The 25,759-nt window shown below is 35.5% G+C and overlaps 2 protein-coding genes across 2 annotated transcripts; both read left to right on the top strand.

Annotated features, from left to right (window-relative positions):
- The first annotated feature begins 7,090 nt into the window (after positions 1–7,090).
- On the top strand, positions 7,091–8,071 carry LOC131858758 (probable carboxylesterase 15). Its single transcript, XM_059212205.1, has one exon. The coding sequence runs from the start codon at positions 7,091–7,093 to the stop codon at positions 8,069–8,071; it is 981 nt and encodes a 326-aa protein (XP_059068188.1).
- A 6,421-nt stretch (positions 8,072–14,492) lies between these two features.
- On the top strand, positions 14,493–15,446 carry LOC131858759 (probable carboxylesterase 15). Its single transcript, XM_059212206.1, has one exon. The coding sequence runs from the start codon at positions 14,493–14,495 to the stop codon at positions 15,444–15,446; it is 954 nt and encodes a 317-aa protein (XP_059068189.1).
- Positions 15,447–25,759: the final 10,313 nt, after the last annotated feature.

Consider the following 25,759-nt stretch of genomic DNA (forward strand, 5'->3'; position numbering starts at 1 on the left):
GCTCCAATGATCACCTTCCAATTGTATTTTCATAGGATGTTAGTACTATGTGTGGACATCTCCATGACACTTAGATGTCTTTGAATTAAACAATCAATAGAGTAAGGAAAGGGTCAAAAAAAGGGATTATAAGGTGAGCCAAGCAAGCAGACAAATGGAAGCCAATGGATATCTGCAATTCAACTTAAACTCGAGACACTTATGTGAGGTGGAATTGCATGGGGTATAATTTTTGACATTACAAAAACCTTTTCAAGAAAAAAATTGATATATAATATTTTTGGCAATCCTATGTCTTATTGGAAACATATTCTTTGTCTTTAAATGTAGCTATGTTTATACCTTGATATATAAAAAATTGTAATATCTTCTTCCTTTGATTTTCTTTCGTTGTAGCCTATATTTTGCAATTCCTTCCTCAACATTTCAACGATTTATTTAAATATATTTATGTCTGTAAAGCTTTTGTAAAGCATTTATTTAAATTTTTCTCCCAATTATTTAATGTTGGTAGGATAAATTATAGATTTTAACATATTTTCTATGTAAATATGAATATTCTTAAACCCAAAATATAATATTTAATATTCCTAAACAACAATAATTTATTAATTCATTTGATGACACAAAATTGAGATATCCTTACAAATTTATACCTTATCATTGACAAGACCATCATAACATTTGATTTCTCTCTTGTCCAGCTTTGTGATTGTTGGCCCACCTTTGGTATGCCCCAAATTTTTAAAATTCACCACGTCCCCCTGAATCCTCCAATAGATCAATATGAAAATTTGTGAGTTTTTCCATGAAAAGGGAATTCATTAGGAATTGATGAGCCTATATTTTTCAAAGGAAACCGGTGGGCCAAATGACGGAGAAATTCAATCATGATTTCAAAAAATCTTAGGGATCGAGAGCAATGCAAATTTGATGGTCATAGTCGGCCGACTTCCCTGAGTTCTTTCCATTCATAAATCGGGTGATAGGCTTTTCGGCATTAAGGGAATGTCTTCGCCGAGAAAGAGGAATGACAGAAATAGATCAATTCGCGTGGAAGTTTAATACTCATTACATTATTTTCTGAATCTTAAGTGGACCTGACCAGCACATTAAAGGATATTTGATAAATTTTTAGAGGTTCCCTTTGAATCGGGATATCGGGCCTCTCCCGACCCCCCCATACGTCACAGGCTTCCACTCAAGCTCGCGGACCCTATGATTATTTTATGAAGGATTTAATCAAACTTGGAAGCCCGAAAGTTAAGTCGGGGCATCGACACGTTTAAGAACTATAGAACCGGAAGTGAAGTGGTTCAAAAGTTCCAAATCTGCGCGATGTCCCAAAATCACATGGTCAGATTGTCGGGCCTTTGAAGAAGTATGCAAGTTTGTAATTGAAGCCGACTCACCAATGATAGGATGCATTGTCAGATAAGTGCAGGGTGGTTTTAGTTATGAGGAATAAAGATTTGGGCGAAGGTCGATGCGACCAAATGACTCTACATCCATTGACGCAAGAAACAATTCAATGGCAGCTTCTTACTATAGATCGCCGGTTGGTAGAATACTTGAATATGATCAACTCAGATAACCTTGGCATTTTCGATAATCCTTTCCGCCACCCAACCGAGTCAAATTCTTGTTTGAAGAATGGAAATGGTAGTAATGACCACAAAGATATCGAGGCAATTGGTTTTGTAGGACTCGAGGGCTTCACCAGAAGAAAGGATTGCCGGACAACACAGAATAAGCATAATGCCACAATGCATCTACAACACTCCATAACTAGCACCTCTATCGACAAACCGTTATTTGTAGAAGAATCTCCAAGAGATATGTCTGTGACTGTGTAAGTGTCAAAAGAGACCCGATAGCTAATGGAAGCCAGCCATCAAAATGATCAAAGCTATGAAAATTCGGTTCTTGTCCAAATCTTAGAACCCAAAGCAAATTACCGACAATGGAGACGATCTGATTGGTATAAAGAATTTCCAAAGATGGTGTTAGACATCAATGCAAAAATACGGATCCAAATATGTCGCTTTCGGCTTGATTGACTGGTTATCCATCCAAGATGATTACGTGATATACAGATGGTCGGATATTACAGGAGAAAGGTCATTTGAATTCTCATTTACAAGTTTACTTTGACTGCAGATAATCTTCAACTCAGGGATTTTGATAGCCTTGTTCCTTCGACTCTACAGAATATAAATTTTATGATGAACATCAGTAAGGCTTTGATGGTTCTATAAGTGTTTTCAACACAAAGCTAGATGTGTCATATTATACAACATCACAATGAGGAGTTTGAGCAGGTTCAAGCGATGTCTTCATCAAATCGGCATAAGATTCCCACTCGTTACAAAGTGCAATAGTCGTAATCCCTTGAGTTGTCTTTATGGGTTATACTTTACGAGCCAGAATGTATATGGTTTACTATCTTATTAGACATGGACTGTCTTAAAAAGCAGCAGTTTGAAAAGAGTCTCCAAAGAATATGTATAAAAGAATTAAGAAAAAGATCATGAAAAAAAAAACATGTTTTAAGGAATCAGTTACGGGAACCGAAAGACCATGGAGGTTTATTTATCGGAAAAATTTCCAGAGGAGTGGGATTCTTTTTTTTAAGCTGATGCTAAAGGGGATTTTTTTTGGGTTTTTCCAGTGTAAGTAGGGAAGAGAGGGATGTATTTTTTTTGTTTTTGGGCATAACCATGATAGGATTAAAGATGATCTTTGAGCCATTTATTTTGCATTTTGAGGAAAGAAGAAATATATTTCAGATCTGTGTGTTTGTGTGTATTTCTTTTGACTGTAATTTGGCCTTTGAGTCATTCTAGTTATTCTCATGATGTTTCTTAGCTCATTCCAGTTATGCATGTGTTTGTTGTAGAAACTTTGATTTCTCATTCATTCATATATTTGAAAGCAAATTATTTAATCTTTTCCCTATTTGTTGTGGGTAGTTGGAAAAATAACTTTGTCATTTCTCTGGTATTCCTTTGTTTTATAAATTTGTTGTTCGCATTTGTATCATGGCTATGAGTAGATGTTAGTTGCCTTTATTGCTTCCGGTAAAAAGCATATTTAGAAAACATACATTTTATCCAACGAAGGGAGTTTTACTTTCATTTCAAAATTCAGAGAGCACTTCTAATTGTCATTACAAGTGACTCAATTGTTGGTCCTCTTTTGTCTTTCAATTTGGGCATTGCGAGTCAGTTTTAAGGATTCTTTTAAGAAGGACAAATTTGTTCACCAACACTGATAAAATTAAAACTCTTACAATTAACATTAACTTTTGAATCCTTGTTAGCTCATTACAACATCTAATTTTTTTCTTGTCCATCCTTGTGATAAAATTAAAACTAATTATGAACAATAACTTTTGAATCCTTGTAATGGAATGGAGAGGAGCAGGAGGTGAGAGAGGCATGGGAGATACTAAGGTTTCTTCTAAAGCAAGTGCTTCTGATGTAGATGAGGATAGTGATGGAGATAGATCTAAGATGATCTAGTTTTGCCCCTATTGGAGGGTGTTTCTTAATCTTTTCCTGTTGTGTTGAAGGGCTTTTTGTGCAAAGGTTTCTTGGATTTGGCATTTATTAATGGGCCTTCCAATGAAGTGTAATTTGACGGTGTTTTGGTAGGCCTTTGGTTGATGTTTGAAGAATTTGGGCCTTTTATCATAGTATATTCTTTGCTCCTTTGATTTTGTCCTTGTTCTATTGATGTTGTTGGGAAGGTTGTTTCTTGTGCTTTTATTGGCTATGTTGGGCCATTCTATTTCACTAAGAAGGACTTTTTGTGTTAGTCATTTGTCTAGCTACTTTTGAGGGTGTCTTTTACTTGACGAACATTGTGGGTTCTCCCTCTATGCCCTACATGAGGTTTTGTGGCCCGACTTTGAGTGGTTCAAAGACCCTTTTTTCCTCTTCCTGAAGGGTTTTGTTTTGATGAGCCATGTGTGGGATTTTGCTATTGTTGGACTTCTACTTGAGGGATTTGAAGTTGTTGGGTTTTCTATTTTGGGTGTAGATCCTAGTCCTTTTGGTGCTACCATTGGTGGGGTTGTTGAAAATACTTCTCTACCTCTCTGTTTTGATTGGCTCTCAAAGGGTGTTGTCTTTATTGATACCTTAATTTTGGTTGGTATGAACCTATTTATCTTATCTTTTCATTTCACCCAGTTTTTCGTGTTGTTAATTTTGCGGCCCGTTAGCTATGATATTTTGCCCCCTTGATTTTGATGTGTTTGTTTTGCTTGGATGGTGTTACCTCTCATGTTGTGGAGGGGGTTTTTGTGCTTTTCCATTTGTCTGAAACTATGGCCACTACTTTTGGCCAAGTTTTAGGTTTTTGTTTTTGGTTACTAGGGGAAATGGGGGAATTTTCTTTGGTTCTTGCTCAAGTTACTCCTTGCTTCCCATATTCTTAGGCTTTTGGATGTCTTGGATATTTCTTTTTTTTTTTTTTTCCTTCTAGAGTTTCTACAAGGAAGTTCCTTTGCCCTTTTTAGATCCAACCCTTGTTTCTCCTATTGATGTAGAGAGAGTGTTGGTGGGCTATTTCGATGTCTTGTAGCTAGTCGTTGCTTCCAGTTTTGATCTTCCTATAGAGCTGGAGATGTATATTGCAAAAGAATATGTGATTTGTGGTAAGGGGGTTGCTACTATCCTTTATTCAAATGGTGATTTTCAATTTTGTTTCTACTACTCCTATTGAGGTGGAGCTTGGAGAAGCTAGAGATTATATGCTTCAATATCGAATGAAAGTGGAGATTAAAAGGTTATTTTTCTTTATGTCTTTCTTGTTGTAATATGGGCTCAGGATGGTTATCTCCTTGAGCTGGTTGGTTTTATTGCTATGTCCTCAATTTTGTAACAACTCTTTTCTATCGTTGGTTGGTTTTTGTTTGGCTACTACTTGTCTATGATCCATCTTGAAACATTTTGTAAGTGGTTTCTATTTTTCTATAATTTATCTTCTTGCAACATCTTGCATGTACGTCCCAAATCCTAGTAAAATTCATTTGTAGAGGGCTTTTGATCCCTTCAAAGCCTATTTTACCACTAATCAAAAACTTTTGTATCCTTGCAAACCATCATACATATGATTTATCTATTGTATAGTATTGTGATGAAATTAAAACTCCAACGATCAATGATACTTCTAAAGGATTGTTGTCAATCAAACCTAATCAAATGGCTTACAATATTGAAACACATTTGCCACATATTCCTCTCTCTTGGTTCCCATAAATTGTTAAATCAAAAGATCTAATGACTAGTGGAGCACAAAGCCACATGTGGCCTTTCTTTCATCTCTCTATACTACACTTCCAATGCATAACATGGACCCCCAACTTCCTAATAACATATCCTAGTCTTTAATGTAGATTCTTAAGAGCTCTCTTTCACTTTGTAAAATACCCACAACCAAGTTAGATGCACCACATAACTTCTTTCTATTCATCTAGGTACCACATTACACTCATTGACTAAATCAATCAAAAAATCACCATGCATCCATACCTGACGATTGAATTCACTAAATCAGAGATTCAAACATGTAATCACCAAAAGAATACTATATTTATGATAATTCCAAATTAATATCCTTTATGGGTGAGAGCTTATTGATTTTGTAACTACTCGCAAAATCCATGTGTGCATGGAATATAATATGTTTGCTTCCCACTTGGCTCCCTTGCTTGCAAATTGGTTATGGATTTCCGTATTGTTAGTGGTGGTGTAGACTTGGTTGGCATTCCTATTTCTTTTTCTCTGACTTCCCCATTGATTGTGGTTGGCACTTCCCTTGTGACTTTAACTATGTTTATGGCTCATGGTGATATTATGTTTGCTCCCATGATGGCTTTGTCCTTACCTCCAAGGGCCTTCTTTGCTAACCTTTATGTAATCCTTTTAGGGGTGTCCATTCCATGACCTCAAGTACTACCTAGAAATTCCTCCCCTATGCTTGTACAACTTGTATGGTGGTTTTAGGCTTGTAGGTGGTGGATAGTATCTCATTCTTTGAGAGTAAAGGTTTGATTTCCATTTTTTCCATTTTTTGTTGATGCTTCCAAATTTGCGTAAGTTGTTATTGTCTCACTAGACTCCTGTGGTTGACGGTAAGATAAAAATTTACCCTTATATTCATGGGTTCTTTGTATTTTGTTTTTCCTTTCCTAAGGACTGAGAAGCTATTCTTGTCAAGTATGGGGATTTGAAATGGGATTCACATCCCCTCTCTCTTCATTTTTGGATGCCCTCCTTTAATTCTTTAAAGAAGTCTATCGATGTTTCCCCTATTTGGATAAGACTAAATTATCCTTAAAAATATCTACCCTATCATTGACAAGAACATCATAACATTTCTAATTTTGACCTTACCAAACTTTGTGATGAAATTAAAACTCTAACTATTAATGTAAATGTTAAAAAAGTCCTTGTTAAACCTAATCACATAGTTTACAATATTAAATTTCTCCATATTCCTCTCTCTTGATTCCCATACATTGTTAAACCAAGAGATCTAATAGCTAGTGGAGCACACACTACATATCGCCTTTCTTTCACCTCCCTCCATGCTTCTAGCCAATCGCATTATCATGCTTTGGTCTTATAAACCAATAAATACCCTTTCTATACTCCCAATTCATGTCATGGACCCCAAATTCCCTAAAACATATCGTAGCCTTTAATCCGGATGCTTAAGAATTCTATTTTGCTTCGTAAAATAACCCAAGACCAATCCGGACGCGGCACACAATTGCCTCTTAGTCATCTGGGCACCACTTTACACTCATTGATTCCATCAATCAGAAATCACGTCTCTATACAAGACGCTTGAATCCACTAAATTAGAGACTAACAAAATCACCGAAACAATACTATACTTGTTTTCACGATTCCAAATTAATATCTCATGGGTAAGAGCTTATTAATTTTGGAACCACTCTCGAAAGACATGTGCGTGTGGCATATAATATCTGGTTTGATACGTCAGCTTCTTGGAAGACAAGCTGGCTGACAGTTACGTTGAGCCCTGTTTAGCATCATATCCCTGGAAACAAGCCATGCATTTACAGTTGCGGAGGAAAGCAGAAATGTCAGAGAAGAGTGAGGCTCACCTACTCGATGATTTCGGCGGTCTAATTAAGCTATACAGCGATGGATCAGTTGTGAGGGGAGATGAATCATCTTTATTCTCCCTCTTAACAGAGCCCAATAATTACAATCATGTGGAATACAAAGACGTGGTGTTGGACGAGGAAGTTGGTTTGTGGGTGCGCCTCTACCTGCCGCCTGAAACGACGAGCAAGGCGCTCGTAGTCATGTACTACCACGGTGGTGGCTTTATCCTCTTTAGCCCGGCAACGCCCTTCATACACCATAAGTGCCAGATGTGGGCGGCCACGCTGGGCGTCCTCATCGCTTCGGTGAATTACAGGATGGCTCCTGAGCACCGCCTTCCTTGTGCCTACGATGACTCCATCAAAGCGCTGCACTGGCTCCAACTGCAGGCCCTGGCGGCCGAAGGAGCAGAGCCTTGGTTACACTCCCACGCCGACTTTTCGAGGGTGTTTATTGCCGGCGAAAGCGCGGGGGGGAACATTGCACATCACGTGGGCGTGTGGGCGAGGAAGGCAAAGGCGGAGATGGAAATTAAAGGACTGATTTTGCTCTACCCGTTTTTCGGGTGCGAAGAGCGCACGGCTTCGGAGAAAGAAAACTCGCCGGAGTTTAGTTTGGAGATGTCAGATACCATGTGGAGGCTTGCCCTGCCTGTGGGAAGCAACAGAGATCATCCGTTCTCGAATCTGCTAATAGAAGGAGCCGCTGCCTCTGCTCTTGCCCTTCCGGCAATTCTCTTTGTGATTGCAGGGCACGATATACTGAGAGATCAACAGTTGCGCTACTGTGGGCTTCTCGAGAAATGTGGGAAACAAATTCGTGTACATGTTTGTGAAGAGGAAGAGCACGGTTTCCTTCTTGTAAAAATGGAGGAGCCAAGTTCAGTTGAAGCCCTCCGTGTCATCTCTGATTTCATCAAATGAAAACATTGCCTGAAAAGGATAATAATAGAAGTCATCTTGTGCGAAATATATATTATTAGTTTTGCATGTTAATATTTGTCGTTACTCGTGGCTCGATGATCCTCGTTTTTTCTTGGATTTCATAAAATGATTTATTAGTTTGAAACGTTATGCCAAAAATTAAAATTCAAAAGAGTGCCGTATTGTGTTCGATAAATTTTTAGTGCCTGCCATGAGGCAAATATTTATCTTTTGTCAAAATGTTAATTTCAAAATATTTACTTTTGATTAACTTTTCATGATATTTCAGTTCAATCTCTAAAACAAATATAGATTTATATATTATTCTTATGAACATTCAAATAGCGGAAAAAATTGTTCTCTTCAATCATATCCAAGTTTTAGGAGTCGGTTAGATGAACATATCCCTTGCAATTCAACAATGATCTTCTAAAGATATTTTAAATATTATCGATTTTGTATTTTTAAATACATTTACCTTTAAATAAGAAAAAAAACAAGAACAAATCAAAAGCAACAAAAATTCTCATTATACATTTTCATAGATATTTATATAGATAGAGATAAAATCCAAATCCAAGTGTTCCAAACTTTAGACTTTGACTTCATTCAATATAAACCATTCTAATCTTAAAGCAAGCCATAGACAAAGAGTACTTTACTAAACTTTACTAAACTGGAGGTAGTCAATTTCAATACCATATCAATTCAATCATTAGTAAACTTAAGATTAATTATTTTTCTTTCACATTTACCTTGCTAAACTTCTATATTTATTATAGAATACACATACCTTCAATTATTCATTAATTTATATAAACTTACGTAGCCTAAAAGAAGACTATTTTTCCTTATAATATGAAGCAGATGTGTTGGACAAGCAACGAATTTTCTTGTAAATTGTACAAAGGAAGATGATCCTCAATACATTACCAAATTGTAATTTTCTATCCACCTTAGCAAGGCAACCGCTGAAAATGTGCTCTAGGAAGAGGAAAAACTGGATGAAGGGTTTGAAGATAATTGATGCGATGGAGATTCCTGCTTTTCCAACAAGGAAAAATCTGCTATGCATGGCAAAGATAGCTTTGACTATTCTTAGCGAGTTTTTGTTTTAATTCGTAGTTTTTTTTCCTCTGCAAATAAAGCATGTGTTGCATGCTTATTATAGAAGATACGATTTAGTTTTTTTTTAATTGTAATTTGGGTAAAACATCTGTTTTATTGTTTTTTTCCTTTTGAGGGCAGCGTACTGTTTCTGAGGCTGCATCATATATCTCTATATATTATCCTCTCTGTATTTTGTTTTTTTAGCTGCTGAAGCTGCAATAACAGAAAACTCTGTTTTGAAAACAGAGCAGATTTTTTCTGGATCTGAATAGCATTGTATATCTTTGGATCATAATTCTTTATGAGGTTTTGAGTAGCGTAATTTATGAACTATTTTATATAACTGTTTTTTTCTTCTTTCTGTTGTTCAACTCATTTGTATCAGCTGGTTTTAGAGGAGAGGCACTTTGTTTTTCAAATCTACAATTGGTATCAGAGCAAGTATTTTTATTTTGGGTTTAAGATCTAGTTGTTCGAATTTCGCCAAAGATTATCATGTCGAATTCTAACAGCTTGCCCATTCCAGAATTTGATGGTAATGAGTATGATTATTGGTGTATAAAAATGATGACATTTTTAATAGGAAAAGACTTGTGGGAGATTGTTGAATCAGGTTACCAGGAGCCAGCTGATTGGAATGCCCTCCCAGTCAATGAAAGAACAGCAAGGAAGGAAGCTAAGAAGAAGAATTTTCAAGCATTGTTTCATATTCAAATAGCTCTAGACAAGAGTTTATTTCCAATAATTGCAGGTGCAAAGACCGCTGAGGATGCCTGGAAGACTCTAAAAGAAGCTTACCAAGGCAGTGATCGGGTCCAAGTTGTTAAGTTACAAACATTGAAAAGAGAATTTGAGAATTTAAAAATGCAAGAAGGAGAAAGTGTGAGTGAGTATTGTGTCAGAGTAAAAGATGTGGTCAATAAGATGGCTACACTTGGAGAAACTGTGAACATAGAAGTTCTAATAAAAAAGGTGTTAAGATCTCTCACACCAAGATGGAATCACGTTGCCATAATAATGGAAGAAAGTAAGGATTTGACAACCCTTCAATTCGATCACCTTGTTGGATCGTTGATCTCACATGAAGAAAGATTAAAAGATTATTTTGGAGAAAGTGTTGAGAAAGCCTTTTCCTCCAAAGTACAAATCACAAAGAATGATGATGGCAGCAGTAGTAGCAAAAGCAATCAAAGCCAAGGTAAAAGTCAAAATCAGAATAATTCAAGAGGTAGAGGCAGAGGTTTCTCAAGAGGAAGAGGTGCTTCAAGAGGCAGAGGTAGAGGAAGATTTGATAAAAGGAATGTTCAATGTTACCATTGTAATAGGTATGGACATTTTGAAAGAGAATGTAGATTAAAAGAAGGTAAAAATGTTAATTATGCTCAAGAAAGTTATGAAAATCCTCCAGATAATTTATTCTTATCTTATTCTAAAGGTGAAAATACTAGTAAAGATGTTTGGTACCTAGATTCTGGATGCTCTAACCATATGTCAGGAAATGGGAAGTTGTTTTCAACAAAGGATGAAAGTTTCAAGTCAAAGATTCAGCTCGATGATGATAAATCATTAGTGGTTGCTGCAAAAGGTACTATGGAGGTCCACACAAAAGAAGGTATGAAGAGTGTTAATGATATTTATTACACTCCTGAGTTAAAACATAATTTGTTAAGTGTTGGACAATTATGTGAGAAGAACTACAGAGTTGTCTTTGAAAATAAGAAATGTACAATTTTTGATAAGAGTCAGGGAAACAGAGTAGTCACAGTTGTTCCTATGATGAAAAATAAGATGTTTCCATTGAGATTTGGTGAAAATAATAGCAGCCTTGCCAATATAGCATTTGAGGATACAAGTTGGCTATGGCATTTAAGGTATGGCCATTTAAACTTTCACAGTTTGAAGCTTCTGACCTCACAAGCATTAGTTGCTGGTCTACCCAAGGTTGAAGAGCACAAGGAGGTTTGTGAAGGATGTGCAAAAGGAAAGCATGCAAGGGAAAGGTTTCCAAAAGGCACTGCATGGAGGGCCCATTGCCCCCTTCAACTTGTTCATTCAGATATCTGTGGACCAATGCAAACAAAGAGTTTGGGTAAGTCATCATATTTTATCACTTTTATTGATGATTACTCACGAAAATGTTGGGTGTATTTTTTGAAGACTAAGAATGAAGCCCTTGATACATTCAAGAGGTTTAAAGCACTTGTGGAGAATGAAAAAGGGTGCAAAATCAAATGTTTAAGGACTGATCGTGGAGGAGAATTTTGTTCAAGAGCCTTTCAAAATTATTGTGATATGAATGGCATCAAGAGGCAGCTCACCACTCCATACACACCTCAACAGAATGGGGTAGCTGAAAGGAAAAATCGCACTGTGGTAGAAATGGCAAGGAGCATGTTGCAAACCAAGGGATTGAGTAACTCTTATTGGGGAGATGCAGTTGCTACAGCAGTGTATATTCTCAATCGAAGTCCCACTAGTGCACTTGAGAAGATGACTCCTTATCAAGCATGGTATGAGAAAAGGCCTAATGTTAATCATTTTAGAGTTTTTGGATGTTTAGCTTATGTTCATGTACCTGATCAGAATAGACAAAAGTTAGATGCTAAAAGTGAGTCATGTATTTTTGTTGGGTATAGTGAGGAAAGCAAAGCTTACAGGTTATATAATCCTCTCACTAATAAGCTTATTGTTTCAAGAGATGTGATTTTTGATGAAGGGGGAGTTTATGGTCATCAAAAAGGCCAAATGGAGAAGTCAAAATCTGTTATGAATGATGATATTGATCATGAGCAGCCCACTAATGTTGTTGTCCCAATTGCTATAAATCCACCAAGCAGCCCCTCATCTAATTCTTCAAGTCCATCTTCAACTCCAAGTTCTAGAAGGAAGGTAAAAAGTTTGAGTGATATTTATCAAAGGAGTGCCAATCAAGCACATGAAGAAAATCCAATAGGTGAGACAGTTAATTTTGCTTTATTTACCAAGGCTGATTTTGAACCATCATGTTTTGAAGAAGCATGTACTAATGAGGTTTGGATGCAAGCAATGCAAGAAGAGATGGATTCCATTCATAGGAATGATACTTGGGAGCTTACAGAGCTTCCACATGACAAGAAGAAGATTGGCACCAAATGGATCTACAAGACTAAGCATAACAGTGATGGAAGTGTTGAAAGGCATAAGGCAAGATTAGTTGCTAAAGGCTTCACACAGAAGTATGGGATTGACTATGAAGAGACGTTTGCACCAGTTGCAAGACAAGAGACCATTAGAATGCTGATTTCATTAGCAGCTCAAAAGAATTGGAGCATACAACATATGGATGTGAAAAGTGCCTTCTTGAATGGGTACTTAGAAGAGGAAGTATATGTGGAACAGCCACAAGGTTTTCAAGTGAAAGGAAAAGAGAATCATGTCTACAAATTGAAGAAGGCTTTGTATGGCCTCAAGCAAGCACCAAGGGCATGGTATGCAAGAATTGATGGATACTTTCAGGAGAATGGCTTCAAGAGAAGTAAGAGTGAACCTACCCTTTACTACAAACAAGAAGGTAATGATATTCTTATTATAAGTTTGTATGTTGATGATTTGTTGTATATGGGTAGCAGTTCTAAGATGAAAGATGAGTTCAAAATTGCTATGATGAAAGAATTTGAAATGAAAGATCTTGGTCTCATGAAATATTTTTTAGGAATGGAGGTTTATCAATGTAAAAATGAAATTTTCATTTGCCAAACCAAAGATGCAAAAGATATGTTGAAGAAGTTTGACATGGTTGATTGTAAACCATACTCCACTCCAAGTGCTCATGGAGTTGTGTTGAGTAGGAATGATGGTGCTGAATTAGTTGATGAGACTACTTATAGAAGTATTATTGGGAGTTTGATGTTTCTAACCCACACAAGACCTGATATAGCATATTCAGTTTCACTTGTTTCAAGGTATATGACAAATCCATCAGAAATACACATGAAGGCAGCTAAGAGAATTTTGAGGTATGTGAAAGGTACTCTAAATTATGGTATTCATTACTAATCTTCTAAAAGATTCAATCTTGTTGGCTTTAGTGATTCAGATTGGGGAGGTAGTATGGATGATTGTAAGTCTACATCTGGAAATTGTTTCTCCTTTGGGACTGGTTTAATTACTCGGAGTTCCAAGAAGCAAAGCATGGTTGCTCTCTCATCCACAGAAGCAGAGTATGTTGCAGTTACTTCAGCAGGTACACAAGCTCTTTGGCTTAGAAAAGTTTTAGAAGAAATTGGAGAGAAGCAGATTCAACCTACAGTGGTTTATTGTGACAATGTAAGTGCCATCAAGTTAGCAAAGAATCCAGTTCATCACAGTAGAACAAAGCATTTTGATTTGAAGTATCACTTCATCCGTGATTTAGTACAAAAGAAGGAAGTTGAATTGAAGCACATTAGCACTAAGGATCAGTTAGCAGACATCTTCACCAAAGCAGTTGCAAGAGATCAGTTTATGTTACTTCGAGATCAGATTGTGAGCCCTCTTAGCATCAAGGGGGAGTATGAAGATAATTGATGCGATGGAGATTCCTGCTTTTCCAACAAGGAAAAATCTGCTATGCATGGCAAAGATAGCTTTGACTATTCTTAGCGAGTTTTTGTTTTAATTCGTAGTTTTTTTTCCTCTGCAAATAAAGCATGTGTTGCATGCTTATTATAGAAGATACGATTTAGTTTTTTTTTAATTGTAATTTGGGTAAAACATCTGTTTTATTGTTTTTTTCCTTTTGAGGGCAGCATACTGTTTCTGAGGCTGCATCATATATCTCTATATATTATCCTCTCTGTATTTTGTTTTTTTAGCTGCTGAAGCTGCAATAACAGAAAACTCTGTTTTGAAAACAGAGCAGATTTTTTCTGGATCTGAATAGCATTGTATATCTTTGGATCATAATTCTTTATGAGGTTTTGAGTAGCGTAATTTATGAACTATTTTATATAACTGTTTTTTTCTTCTTTCTGCTGTTCAACTCATTTGTATCAGCTGGTTTTAGAGGAGAGGCACTTTGTTTTTCAAATCTACAGGGTTATCTCTCTCGTCTAGAAAGAGAATCAAAATAGATTAAAGAATATGAGTGACGCGTTGGACGATCCAAAAACAAATATCAACTTGTATCTTAACCTTCCTTCAACGCAACTCTTTCAATTGTGGCGATTCCAATTCAACATAATAAGAACTGATTGGAATATGTCAACGTCTTTGAACACTTTATTAACACCACGTCCTGGATATGCCAAACATTTACAGTCGGAGGTCCTCTTGCCAACGGAGGAAAGCAGAAATGTCGGAGAAGAAAGGTCCTGAGCTACTCGAAGATCTGGACGGAGCTATCAAGCTTTACAGCCATGGATCAGTCGTCCGAGGCAACAATTCATTTCCCTTCGGCTGTGGCTTTTCAGAGCATGATAATTATAAGCATGTGGAATATAAAGATGTCGCTTTGGACGAGGAAGTTGGATTGTGGGTGCGCCTCTATTTGCCGCCCAAAATGACGAGCAAAGAGGCCGTACTATTGTACTACCACGCGGGTGGGTTTTGCCAATTGAGCCCGGCAACACCCATCGTGCATCGCGCATGCCAGATGTGGGCGGCCACGCTCGGCGTACTAATCGTTTCAGTGAATTACAGGTTGGCTCCCGAGCACCGCCTTCCTTCAGCCTACCACGATTCCATTACAGCGCTGCAGTGGCTCCAACTGCAGGCCGTGGCGGCGGAATCAGCGGATCCGTGGTTGCGCTCCCACGCCGACTTTTCTAGGGTTTTCCTCGCGGGCGACAGTGCAGGAGGAAACATTGCGCATCATTTGGGCAAGTGGGCGGCTGGGGTAAAGGCGGAGCTCGAAATCAAGGGACTAATTTTGCTCTATCCGTACTTTGGAGGCGAGGAGCGTACGTCATCGGAGAAGGAGAACTCGCCGGTGTTCAGTTTGGAGCGGTCGGACGCCCTGTGGAGACTTGCCCTGCCTGTGGAAAGCAACAGAGATCATCCCTTTTCCAATCCGATGATAGAAGGAGTTGCTGTCTCTGGTATTGACCTTCCGCCTATTTTTTTGGTTATTGGAGGGCGCGATATACTGAGAGATCGACAGATGCGCTACTGTGAGTTTCTTAAGAAATGTGGGAAACAAATCCGTGTGCATGTGTCGTCGGAGGAAGACCACGGTTTCCTTCTCTCCAAAATGGAGGAGCCAAGCTCAGTGGCAACTCTCCGCGGCATCTCTGACTTCATAAAATGAAAAGGATGGGCAAGTGGGCGGCTGGGGTAAAGGCGACTAATAAATAGAAGTTCTCTTACATGGCAGCTTCTGCGCAATATCTGATATTGTAATCGAAGTTTATTTTTCCAGGTATGTTAATGTTATTATATTTGGTAAGTAGTGGATATGTAGACTCCAGACATGAGCCTCCTTCCACCGCATGTGTGTTTTAAATAAGATTTTCTACTCTTACGATAAAGTTCAAAAAACAATAAATTATATATAAGACTATTTTGATAAACATAAAGCTCTGCATAATTTTAGTATTTTTCATGGATGATTCACAATGTTTGTTATTATTATTAAATTGATGATCTATTGTGAAAACTGAAAGTAGAGTGCAATATGAACAAGGTTGCAATGCAGGGAAGTTTTTGTCAAATGTTAGTGACTATTTTGTTGCAATAGTATACGATACCAAATAATTACTACTTTAAGTACTTGTTATTATCAGTAAACAACTTCAAACAAGTGAAACTCATCTCATCAACAAGAATGTGGGATACAAAAATGCCTATTCAAGCACTTGTCAATATCAATAACAACTCTAATATATAGTAAAGTTCATTTCATCAATAGGAATATTTGGGATATGATTCAACTCATCCTATCTAATTTTCAACAATTGATCATTCAACATTTACGTATTTCTAATAGATATTTCAAGGATGTGTGTACTATAGCAATATGTATGTTAAAGTTAATGACTTCTATGGGTATAATAAACAATAAGGGAATTTTATCATAACTTGACTTACTAGATATTGTATACCTCATACTACTGATGAAGAACATTTTTCCTCTTTAAACAATTCCTTGGATGATCGTGTTAAGGTGTAATCTATTAGCATGAGATTCATAATATCTTAAGATTGTATCAAAGAATATGCTACTTTTCACATAAATTACTTACAATGGTTGGTATATGTTCAGCGTGATTCTGAACAAGGGTTGTTGAATGAATGGAGTCTATGATCATTATGGCTATTTATTTCTTGTAAATCATTTCGTAATGCTTATTGGTATCAATTCAAATTCATTCCTAAATCCCATTGGCCATGGAGCTTGATACCAAAAAATAAATTGTGTACATGAACCAACATAGAACCTAACAATCATCCTTTTTAACTTTGTCATCGTTAGCAATATTTTGAATCTCATAAACCTCACCATTTATGTTAGCTAAATAAAAAAAGTATTATACACACTTATGCACAATAAATATACCTAATTATGACCTTATTCTACAGATACAATCTTAGATAGGGGATCCAATAAAAAACAACCTAAACCTTCAAACCACATAAAATGATAACAAAAACATATGTCATGGAATAAAAGTAATGATACCTTCACTAAATTATCTATTTTTTTCCTTCAAATCTCACAACAAGATAAAACGACCTTATAATCATGATGCACATAGTAATATTAGGAAAATAAATGTCTTAATTAATTTCTTCTTCTACATGCATCTGCACCATTTCCACCAACACTTTTATGTCCTCCAAGGAACATACTATTATTGTACTCTTTCCACTCAAGATTATGCATATAATGACTTCCACTTAGGTGAAAAATATTCCTCAAGGTTCAACTTAATATTCATAATGGAATTGAATAATTCATCCATAAACTCTTCTTCAGTAATTTTTCAATCTCCTTCAACTAGGACTTCCACTTTCCTACAAGATTCACCCAATAACATCCCTATTTCTCTCATATCCTCTTATAATCTAGGAAATTCTCTCCACCTTAATAAACTTCTTAAATCCATATATGGGACCCTCATATACCACCATTTAAACTCCTAAATCCATGTCCTCATAATAGATCTTCTTCTTCTTCATTCTCCTTTAAAGAGATACCCTCTTCTCTTCTTCCACTTCAATTTCTTCCCAACTTCCATTTCTTCCCATTAAAGAGCTTATTCTACTAGAACTCCACTAAGACTCATACTTCCCCATATTGAACATTATTTTTTTAATTATTTACAACTCCTATTTCTCTCCACTTATGGATTCATGTACTTCACATTCATCACCACATCCCTATCCTCCTCAGTTCTAAAAATCCACATCGTCTTTTTATCAATTTTGATGGAAAATATTATCCTCTTACATCCTCTTAGAATGAATTAAATATAAATTTCTCAATCTTCATTTCCATTCCATGATTTACCCATCCCCATAAGGAGACTATCTTCTATGTGCCCCTCTCTACCTATGGCTACAGTATGGATGGGTTGATCCTTTTCTTACTAATATTATTCTTTTGTATCTTTAATGGGAGATTTTTCTCTCATTTGCATTAAGTAAATTCTATCAATTTTTGGCTCCTTAAAGTATTTCTCACCCACATTTTCACCCACAAGGTTATCTTTACTTGCACAAAAGGAAAATATTCCTATCCTTCTTTCAATCTTCTACAACACACTCACCTTCACCTAAAATTTAATCAGCATTATAAAAATCATGAGATTTGACATCTATCTCCTTCCATTAAGTTATCTCAGCAATACAATCTTCTCATTGCAACACACTAGCTATAATATCTCAGTTATTTTCTTCAATTACACATTATTATTATTCAGCAAAATAGGTCCAAGTTACACATCAAAGATAATAATAGTTTTTCATTAACTATATTTGTGATGCATGTCACTTATCTCACTATCGACGTAACCATTGCACCTCCTTTAGATATTATATATATATATAGATATATAGTTTTGTTTTAAGTGCTAGTATTATACTTGTTACGATTCCAAATTAATATTCGTCGTGGATGAGGACTTGTTAATTTTGGAACTTCTCACGAAAGCCATGTACGTGTGGAATATAATATCTAGGTGAATAGTCTACGTCTTAGAAGACAGGCTGGCTGATAGTTATGTTGTGCCCGCTTTAAGTATCAACGCACCATCGCCCTCGACACAGGCAACGCATTTACAGTTGCCTCTTGTGAGCGGAGGAAAGCAGAAATGTCAGAGAAGAGTGAGGCTCACCTACTCGAGGATTTCGGCGGTCTAATCAAGCTATACAGCGACGGATCAGTTGTGAGGGGAGATGATTCATCTTTCTCCTCCCTCTTACGGCCAGAGCCCACTAATTACAAGCACGTGGAATACAAAGACGTGGTGTTGGACGAGGATATTGGATTGTGGGTGCGCCTTTACCTGCCGCCTGAAACGACGAGCAAGACTCCCGTGGTCATGTACTACCACGGTGGTGGCTTTATCCTCTTTAGCTGGGCAACGCCCATCCTGCACCGCGTGTGCCAGATGTGGGCGGCCACGCTGGGCGCCCTTATCGTTTCAGTCAATTACAGGTTGGCTCCCGAGCACCGCCTTCCTTGTGCCTACGATTCCTCCATCAAAGCGCTGCACTGGCGGCGGAATCAGCGGGTCCGTGGTTGCGCTCCCACGCGGACTTTTCGAGGGTATTTATTGGCGGCGATAGCGAGGGAGGGAACATTGCATATCACGTGGGCGTGTGAACGAGGAAGGCAAAGGCGGAGATGGAAATTAAAGGAGTGTTCTTGCTCTGCCCGTCCTTCGGGTGCGAAGAGCGTACAGCTTCCGAGAAAGAGAACTCGCCGGAGTTTAGTTTGGAGATGTCGGATACCACGTGGAGACCTGCCCTGCCTGTGGGAAGCAGCAGAGATCATCCATTCTCGAATCCGCTAATAGAAGGGGCCGCTGCCTCTGCTCTTGACCTTCCGCCCATGCTTTTTGTGATTGCAGGGCACGATATACTGAGAGATCAATATGTATGAAGTTCTTCATGTACTAGTTTTATTTTAAGATGTTGATATAATTAGATTGATATAAGATGGCCATCAACAATATTTCTTGAATGTTGTCATTTTTTTTTCTTAATTTCTATCCAAAGAAGCAACTTCCATGCATATATAATATAGGTTTCAAAAAGTTGATTTGTAAACTTTGTGTTTGTAAATCTCAAATTTGTAACTATTTCAAGATTTAATGAAGTGTATCATTAATCTTAGCTTCATCACCTTCAATACATATATGCATGGACTTATGGAAGAAAAATGGATCACAAGTTATCACTTCTTCCAAATACACAAAAAATACTCTCTTTATTTTAAATAAAATACAATTATTCCAAATCACTTTTCATGTATTGATATTCTTAAAAAGACACTATGGAGTAAACATAGTTATAGCTACATGTAGTCATTGTTTACCTTGCTATTTCCATGTTAGAGAAATCAACATCAAGCACAAAAGCCATTAAATTAAATGATGTCTTACAAATCATTAATTATCAATACATGTTTGTACACATGAGATTGTTTGATATAATCCACGACAAAATCATGAAGGATACATTGTTTAAATTAGGGAAAATAAAATGCAATAAAGTTTTAGATTTAGAGTTGAGGTCATTTTAATTTATCTTCAAGTCAATTTTATTGGTGGGTGGTGGAATGAAGTGGGTATATATAGGATTCATGTATTTCACTTAAATCTTCTAGCAATCAAATGTCTTCATAATTTTTTTGCAAAAAACTAAATGATGGAATTAATTATATACACTTTTTTAATATGAAAACCTTGATACTTTTTTTGTTGAAGAAATAAATATTAAAACAAATCTAAATCAAAGGTAATAAGTAATATACCCGTATAACTTAAATCTATTAACAAAAGCTACATACTATAAAATTGATTTAGAAATATTTAAATGTTTAAGATGACAGAGGTAAGCGTATATTTTGACTCAAAAAATTAAAATTTCTTAATCTCCCTTGACCTAATCATCTTTCTCACCCCATGCCTGATCGAGACCCAACCATAGAGTGTTAACCCATTCATGTTCACTTTACTTGTAATCCCAATATCCTCCAATTGTCCTAGCTCCATATACTAACTCACCTTAATTACTTGCCCATAAAATTTACCCTCATTTTCTACTACACCTTTCCACATGCTTAACCACCACATTCAACTTATTTTCCAAATTGATCCACTCAAGTATCTTAAAGAAAGGACTTCCCAACAAGATGGATGGCTAAATTGTTCAATATATTTAGTAATTTTGGCATTGTGTATGTGGATTGGAAAGAAATTAAAGAAAAGGTTTTAGCTATCATGCCCCTACCATAAAGACAATGCTTACACAAAATAAATTACAACTCACATTAATGATTTTCTTTGTTGATAGCATATAAGTCATTAAGGACCAACTAAGATATAAAATTAAAAAGAAATAATTCCAAATTACTTGTTTACAAAAAGGGTTGACTAGATGATAGGTCTTAAGGCAATGATAACCAAACCTTACCTTCATGTTGCGCTTGATGAAGAGAGGCATCCCTTACCAAATGAAGGGGTGTGACTCCCTCCACTAAGGGAGATATAAAAAGAGAGAAATCACATTTGAGGGAGGTATTGATTGGACAATTGCAAAATTTAAAAATCAAGTGGGAACCGGGATATAAAATACATATATGAGATAAATATTGATTGCAAATTATGAGTAATAATTAGAAATCAAATGTTAAGAATAATCTTAGATTTTAATGTTAAGAATAAATAGTGCCTTACAATTGGTAATGTTATTATTAAATAATATTTATAAATTAATTGCATTCTTCAACTTAAGTTGGAATTATTGTTTTAGGGAAAAAATAAAGAATGTCCTAAGAAGAAACATTGCATTAGCTAATTAGCTAGTCAAAGAATAATTAATTTTGTATACGGTGAAATTGGGAAGTTAAACTATTGTAAAACCAACAAATATGCAACCACATAAAAACCCTAGTTCTACAATAAAAAATCCACCATGCGTCAATAAAGAAGCTAAAACATGCAAATCAACAAGATAAAAAGATTGTACCATTTGCGTGCTTGGTAGGGTTTGATCTCCATTGTTTCCTATCTCCATTGATCTTGTTTGATATGGTTTCTTTGAGATTTTATGTGTGCACAAGAGCTCAACAAAGAACAAATTATGGTTGTGTAGATGCTCAAGAGCGATTGATCACATGAAGATTTATTGATCACATGAGCTAGAAATATGCATTTGTAAGTTAGGGTTGTAAAAGGATGAATGAATCCTCTTATATAGAGAACACCTTAGAAAATTGAGGGATGAGATGAAAAGGTGCAAAGATAAATTATGGTCGGCTAGGATTAAAGGGTAGGTGGAGAAAATGATAAAATATTAAGAAGGTGGTTAAAGGTAAATTAAGAGATGAATGACAAGTGTAATGGAGGGAAAAAGCTAAATGAATTAATTAAATAAATAAATATCTATTTAATTAATAGAGAAAGCGGGGCTAATAGAATAAATAAAATATTTATTTAATTTAGGGAAAGACTAGAAGACTATAAGTGAATTAATCAAATAAATAAAAATATTTAGTTAATTAGGACATGGCAATTTTAGGTGTCTACAAATTTCAACACTAATCTGGATTGATCCTAGACTTTCCTAAGGAGCCCATACTGACTCTTGATGATTCTCCACCTAGAATCTCTACCTTTTTTGTAGCCTCCCCTAATCCATTATTTTCCTACTAGTCCTCCTACACTTGACACTTCTACCACTTTTTAACCCATTGTAGTGAGACCTTACTATTCCTACCTAATACCAATCCTAATCATATCTAAATCCTATAGCCCATTGTTATCCCCTACTACCTCAATCTCCTCACAAGCCCTAGTTTTCTCTGAGATGACCGTCACACAAGTTGAGATGTTCTACCTCCTCTTCTAGTAGAAGACTTTTATCCTTTGACATGCAATCTCTATCTCACCTAGTTTCTTTCTATAAAAGTGATCCCATCTACTCTTATTAACATAATTTTAAGGATGCCTTCCTAAACATCATGAACTCACTCGATCATGAACATAGAAAATGGAGAAACAAGGGGAGGAGAGAACCAAATGAAAGAAGGAATATAAAGAAGAAGAATACCTTAATTTTCAAAAGGAGCACACTTAACAATTTACCATTATCAAAGGCTCAAGAAAAAAAAAGTACAATATCCTTTAGGCTCAAAACCTTACAATATCAAGGATTCACATGTAGATCTTCTCACACCAATTCATATAAGCTAAATAAATTTATGGTTAGATTAAAAAAAATGTGTAGATAAAAGAAAGAAATAATGTCATGCTCATCATCATGGCTTACAGCAAATGGGTATTAATTACAATGACAAAAAAAATCCTCATACCAACATGCTACCTATCACAAGTTTGGTCACTCCTCATGGAATTTGATTCTCTTTTGGAAGTTGGTGCATGATATTATATTTCATTGTTATGTTGGTGTGGGAAGATCATGTTTGAATTTGATGTGGGAAGTTCCATTTCAACTTATATTGGCTATCACCAACAACAACTACCTCTATCAACTCGGGAGGGACAAAACCTTAATGGTGGCATGACCACTTTCATCCTTAATGTTATATTTTTCCTTATCCTTTTCCCTACCTCATTAGGCACTCAACTCTAAGGAGTTAAATTTACCTACAAATTCCATATGAAGATATTAACCTTTCATTGATGATAAATCAAATTCCTGATTGAGCCTACACATATTTTAGAGTTTATTGGCCTATGCAGTCCTCTCTTATCATTTTGGAGAATGAAGACAAATTTGAAATGCTTTTAAATTGGGTAACTCATGGGTATCCAACCGAGGAAAACTATCATTATTTAAACTCATCTCATCTAATGATTAGTTTACCATACATCATATACATTGAATGGCCAATAAGCACCTACAAACATTTCTTATTAGGAATTATCTTAACTCGTACAAGCTAATAGATCTTTGATTTAATGTCTTACAAGGTGTTAAGTACAATATCACCTCATGTTTTTTCCATTGATGGTCTATTGGAATACAAAGTGGGCCCACTTAAAATTTCATGTCATGACTTGGGGATCTTGTTATTGCATGGACCATGTAGAAACTTGTCAATTGCTCAAGAGGATCAATGAAAATGCTGATCATTGTTTCGAGGGGCCCATTGTATTCTTGTATTTGAATGATTAGCTTATCATAGACAAAAGATAACATAACTTATTCAAACAAAAGAACTATACAAAATGTCAAGAGTAATTAAGCATCTCTCTCCCACTTCTCACTAGTAAAAAATCTTTCCATTTACTTGAAGTGTTCCTAATCTTAGTAAATTGAATTAAACCAACTATTTGTGTGAATTAAGATCATGTTTAATATATCGATATAGATAGGCAAAATAAATATATTGATTTTGCTTTGCGTAGATGTAACCAAAATTCATGGTTTGAAGGAGAATCTAAGAATCCTTGGTGAAACATAAAAAATACTAGTACAAGTTGACTAGAATAACAACTCATATTTCTTATTTATGAATATCAACATAATTCACTAGGTATTAAGGAAATTACTATGCATTTTCAATGCACTATTAAAAATAATAGTACACATGTATGGCTATGATCGCAAGAATATCTAAAAATATGGAATAAGTTAAGGGCATTAACAATGTTAATTTATCCCAAAAGGAAATGTTTGTTATAGAGTGTTATGATTGGGACATATATTCAAAAGTTAGTACTGTATACACATAAAAATGGCTATGAGCGATTAAATAAATATTTAATAATTATTCTTCTATTAAATAGTTAATTTGAAAAGATTAATTTATTTAATTTCATGTCCTTCTATTAATTAATTTAATTGAAATATTTTATTAATTAATTTATTTATCCTTTTCCTCTAATCAATTAATTAAATATCTAATATTTCATTATTCCTTCAATCAATTAAATATCTAACATTTAATGGTTATTCCTCTATCCTATAGTCTCAAATATTAAATAATTTCTGTAGTCACATAAATCTGTCCACTTAATTAAATGAATACTTAGTATTTATTTGATTATTTAACCATCAATTAATAATTAATTAAATTAATATTTAATTAATTCATCTTAACCCTATTCTCCTATTAATTAAATAAATTATTCAATTTATTTGATTTAATTCACTTAACCAAATTCAGACCATTAATTAAATAAATAAATCATATTTATTTAATTAAATCTTCTCTCACATTTAAATAAATTAATATTTATTTAAATCCCCCAAAATCCCACCTCTCACATTTAAATAAATAAACCATTTATTTAAATCACCTTTATCCTCCACCCACTTGCATTTTCCTACAAATGCAAGTTGCACAATTATTTTAAATAAATCATTTATTTAAATCACCTTTATCCTCCACCCACTTGTATTTTCCTACAAAAGCAAGTTGCACAACTATTTTAAATAAATTATTTATTTAAAATCCTATTTATCCTCACCCACTTGAAACCTTTAATGGTTTCCCTTAAAGTAGTCAAACTTGATGGCTTTAAAGTCTTCAAACTTGATGGCTTCCTTCTATAATCTTCTTAAGACTTTAATGGTTTTCCTTAAAGTCTTCAAGCCTTTAATGGTTTCCCTCAAAGTCTTCAAGCATTTTAAATGCTTTATCTTCATTTTTCTCATTTAAATAAATTAATATTTATTTAAATATTTATCCAAATTCAACTTACACCATTTAATTGAAATAAATGATTTTATTTTAATTGAAAATACCAAAATTTCTCCCACTTGCATTTTCCTACAAAATCCACTTGTATGCCTAAACCCCTTCTAGATTCTTCTAAACCCTTCCTAATTAGCCTAATCCATCCCTTAAATATTGTCACATTCCTAAGCAAATTGGAGTCACTTCTCAAAGACTCCAAAGTCTTTGAAAAACAATTAATGCTTTGTGTGTTCAACAAATTAACCCTCAAAGTCTTGGATAACCTTTGAAAGCTTCCAACCTTCAACCACTAAATGGCTCAAAGTCTTGGATAACCTTTGAAAGCTTTCAACCTTCAACCACTTAATCCCCAAAGTCTCCAATAACCATTAATGGTTACCTCAAACCCTCCCACATGGTTAAAACATTTGTTTTGACTCAACCTCTACCCAACCCAAAGGTCTCATCAAGCCTTTAATGCTTTGACCATGATTATCTCTTAATCATTTGCACAAAGGTTTATCCTTGGATTAACTCTTAATCCAATGGGTAATCTTAATTTAGACTTGACCCTTACCTTCTAGATAACCATGAGGTCTTCTCAGGCCTTTAATGCCTCCAACCTCTTCTCTCAACCCAATCCTATGTTGAAACTTGTCACCATTTTATTGGTGCCAATTGTGCACATGGATCCCCGACTTTCAATCCTAACCCTTGTTAAGATTGCTCAATCTTAACCCTTCATT

The sequence above is a fragment of the Cryptomeria japonica genome, chromosome 10 (assembly GCF_030272615.1).
Source record: "Cryptomeria japonica chromosome 10, Sugi_1.0, whole genome shotgun sequence".
In the NCBI taxonomy this organism is placed as follows: domain Eukaryota; kingdom Viridiplantae; phylum Streptophyta; class Pinopsida; order Cupressales; family Cupressaceae; genus Cryptomeria; species Cryptomeria japonica.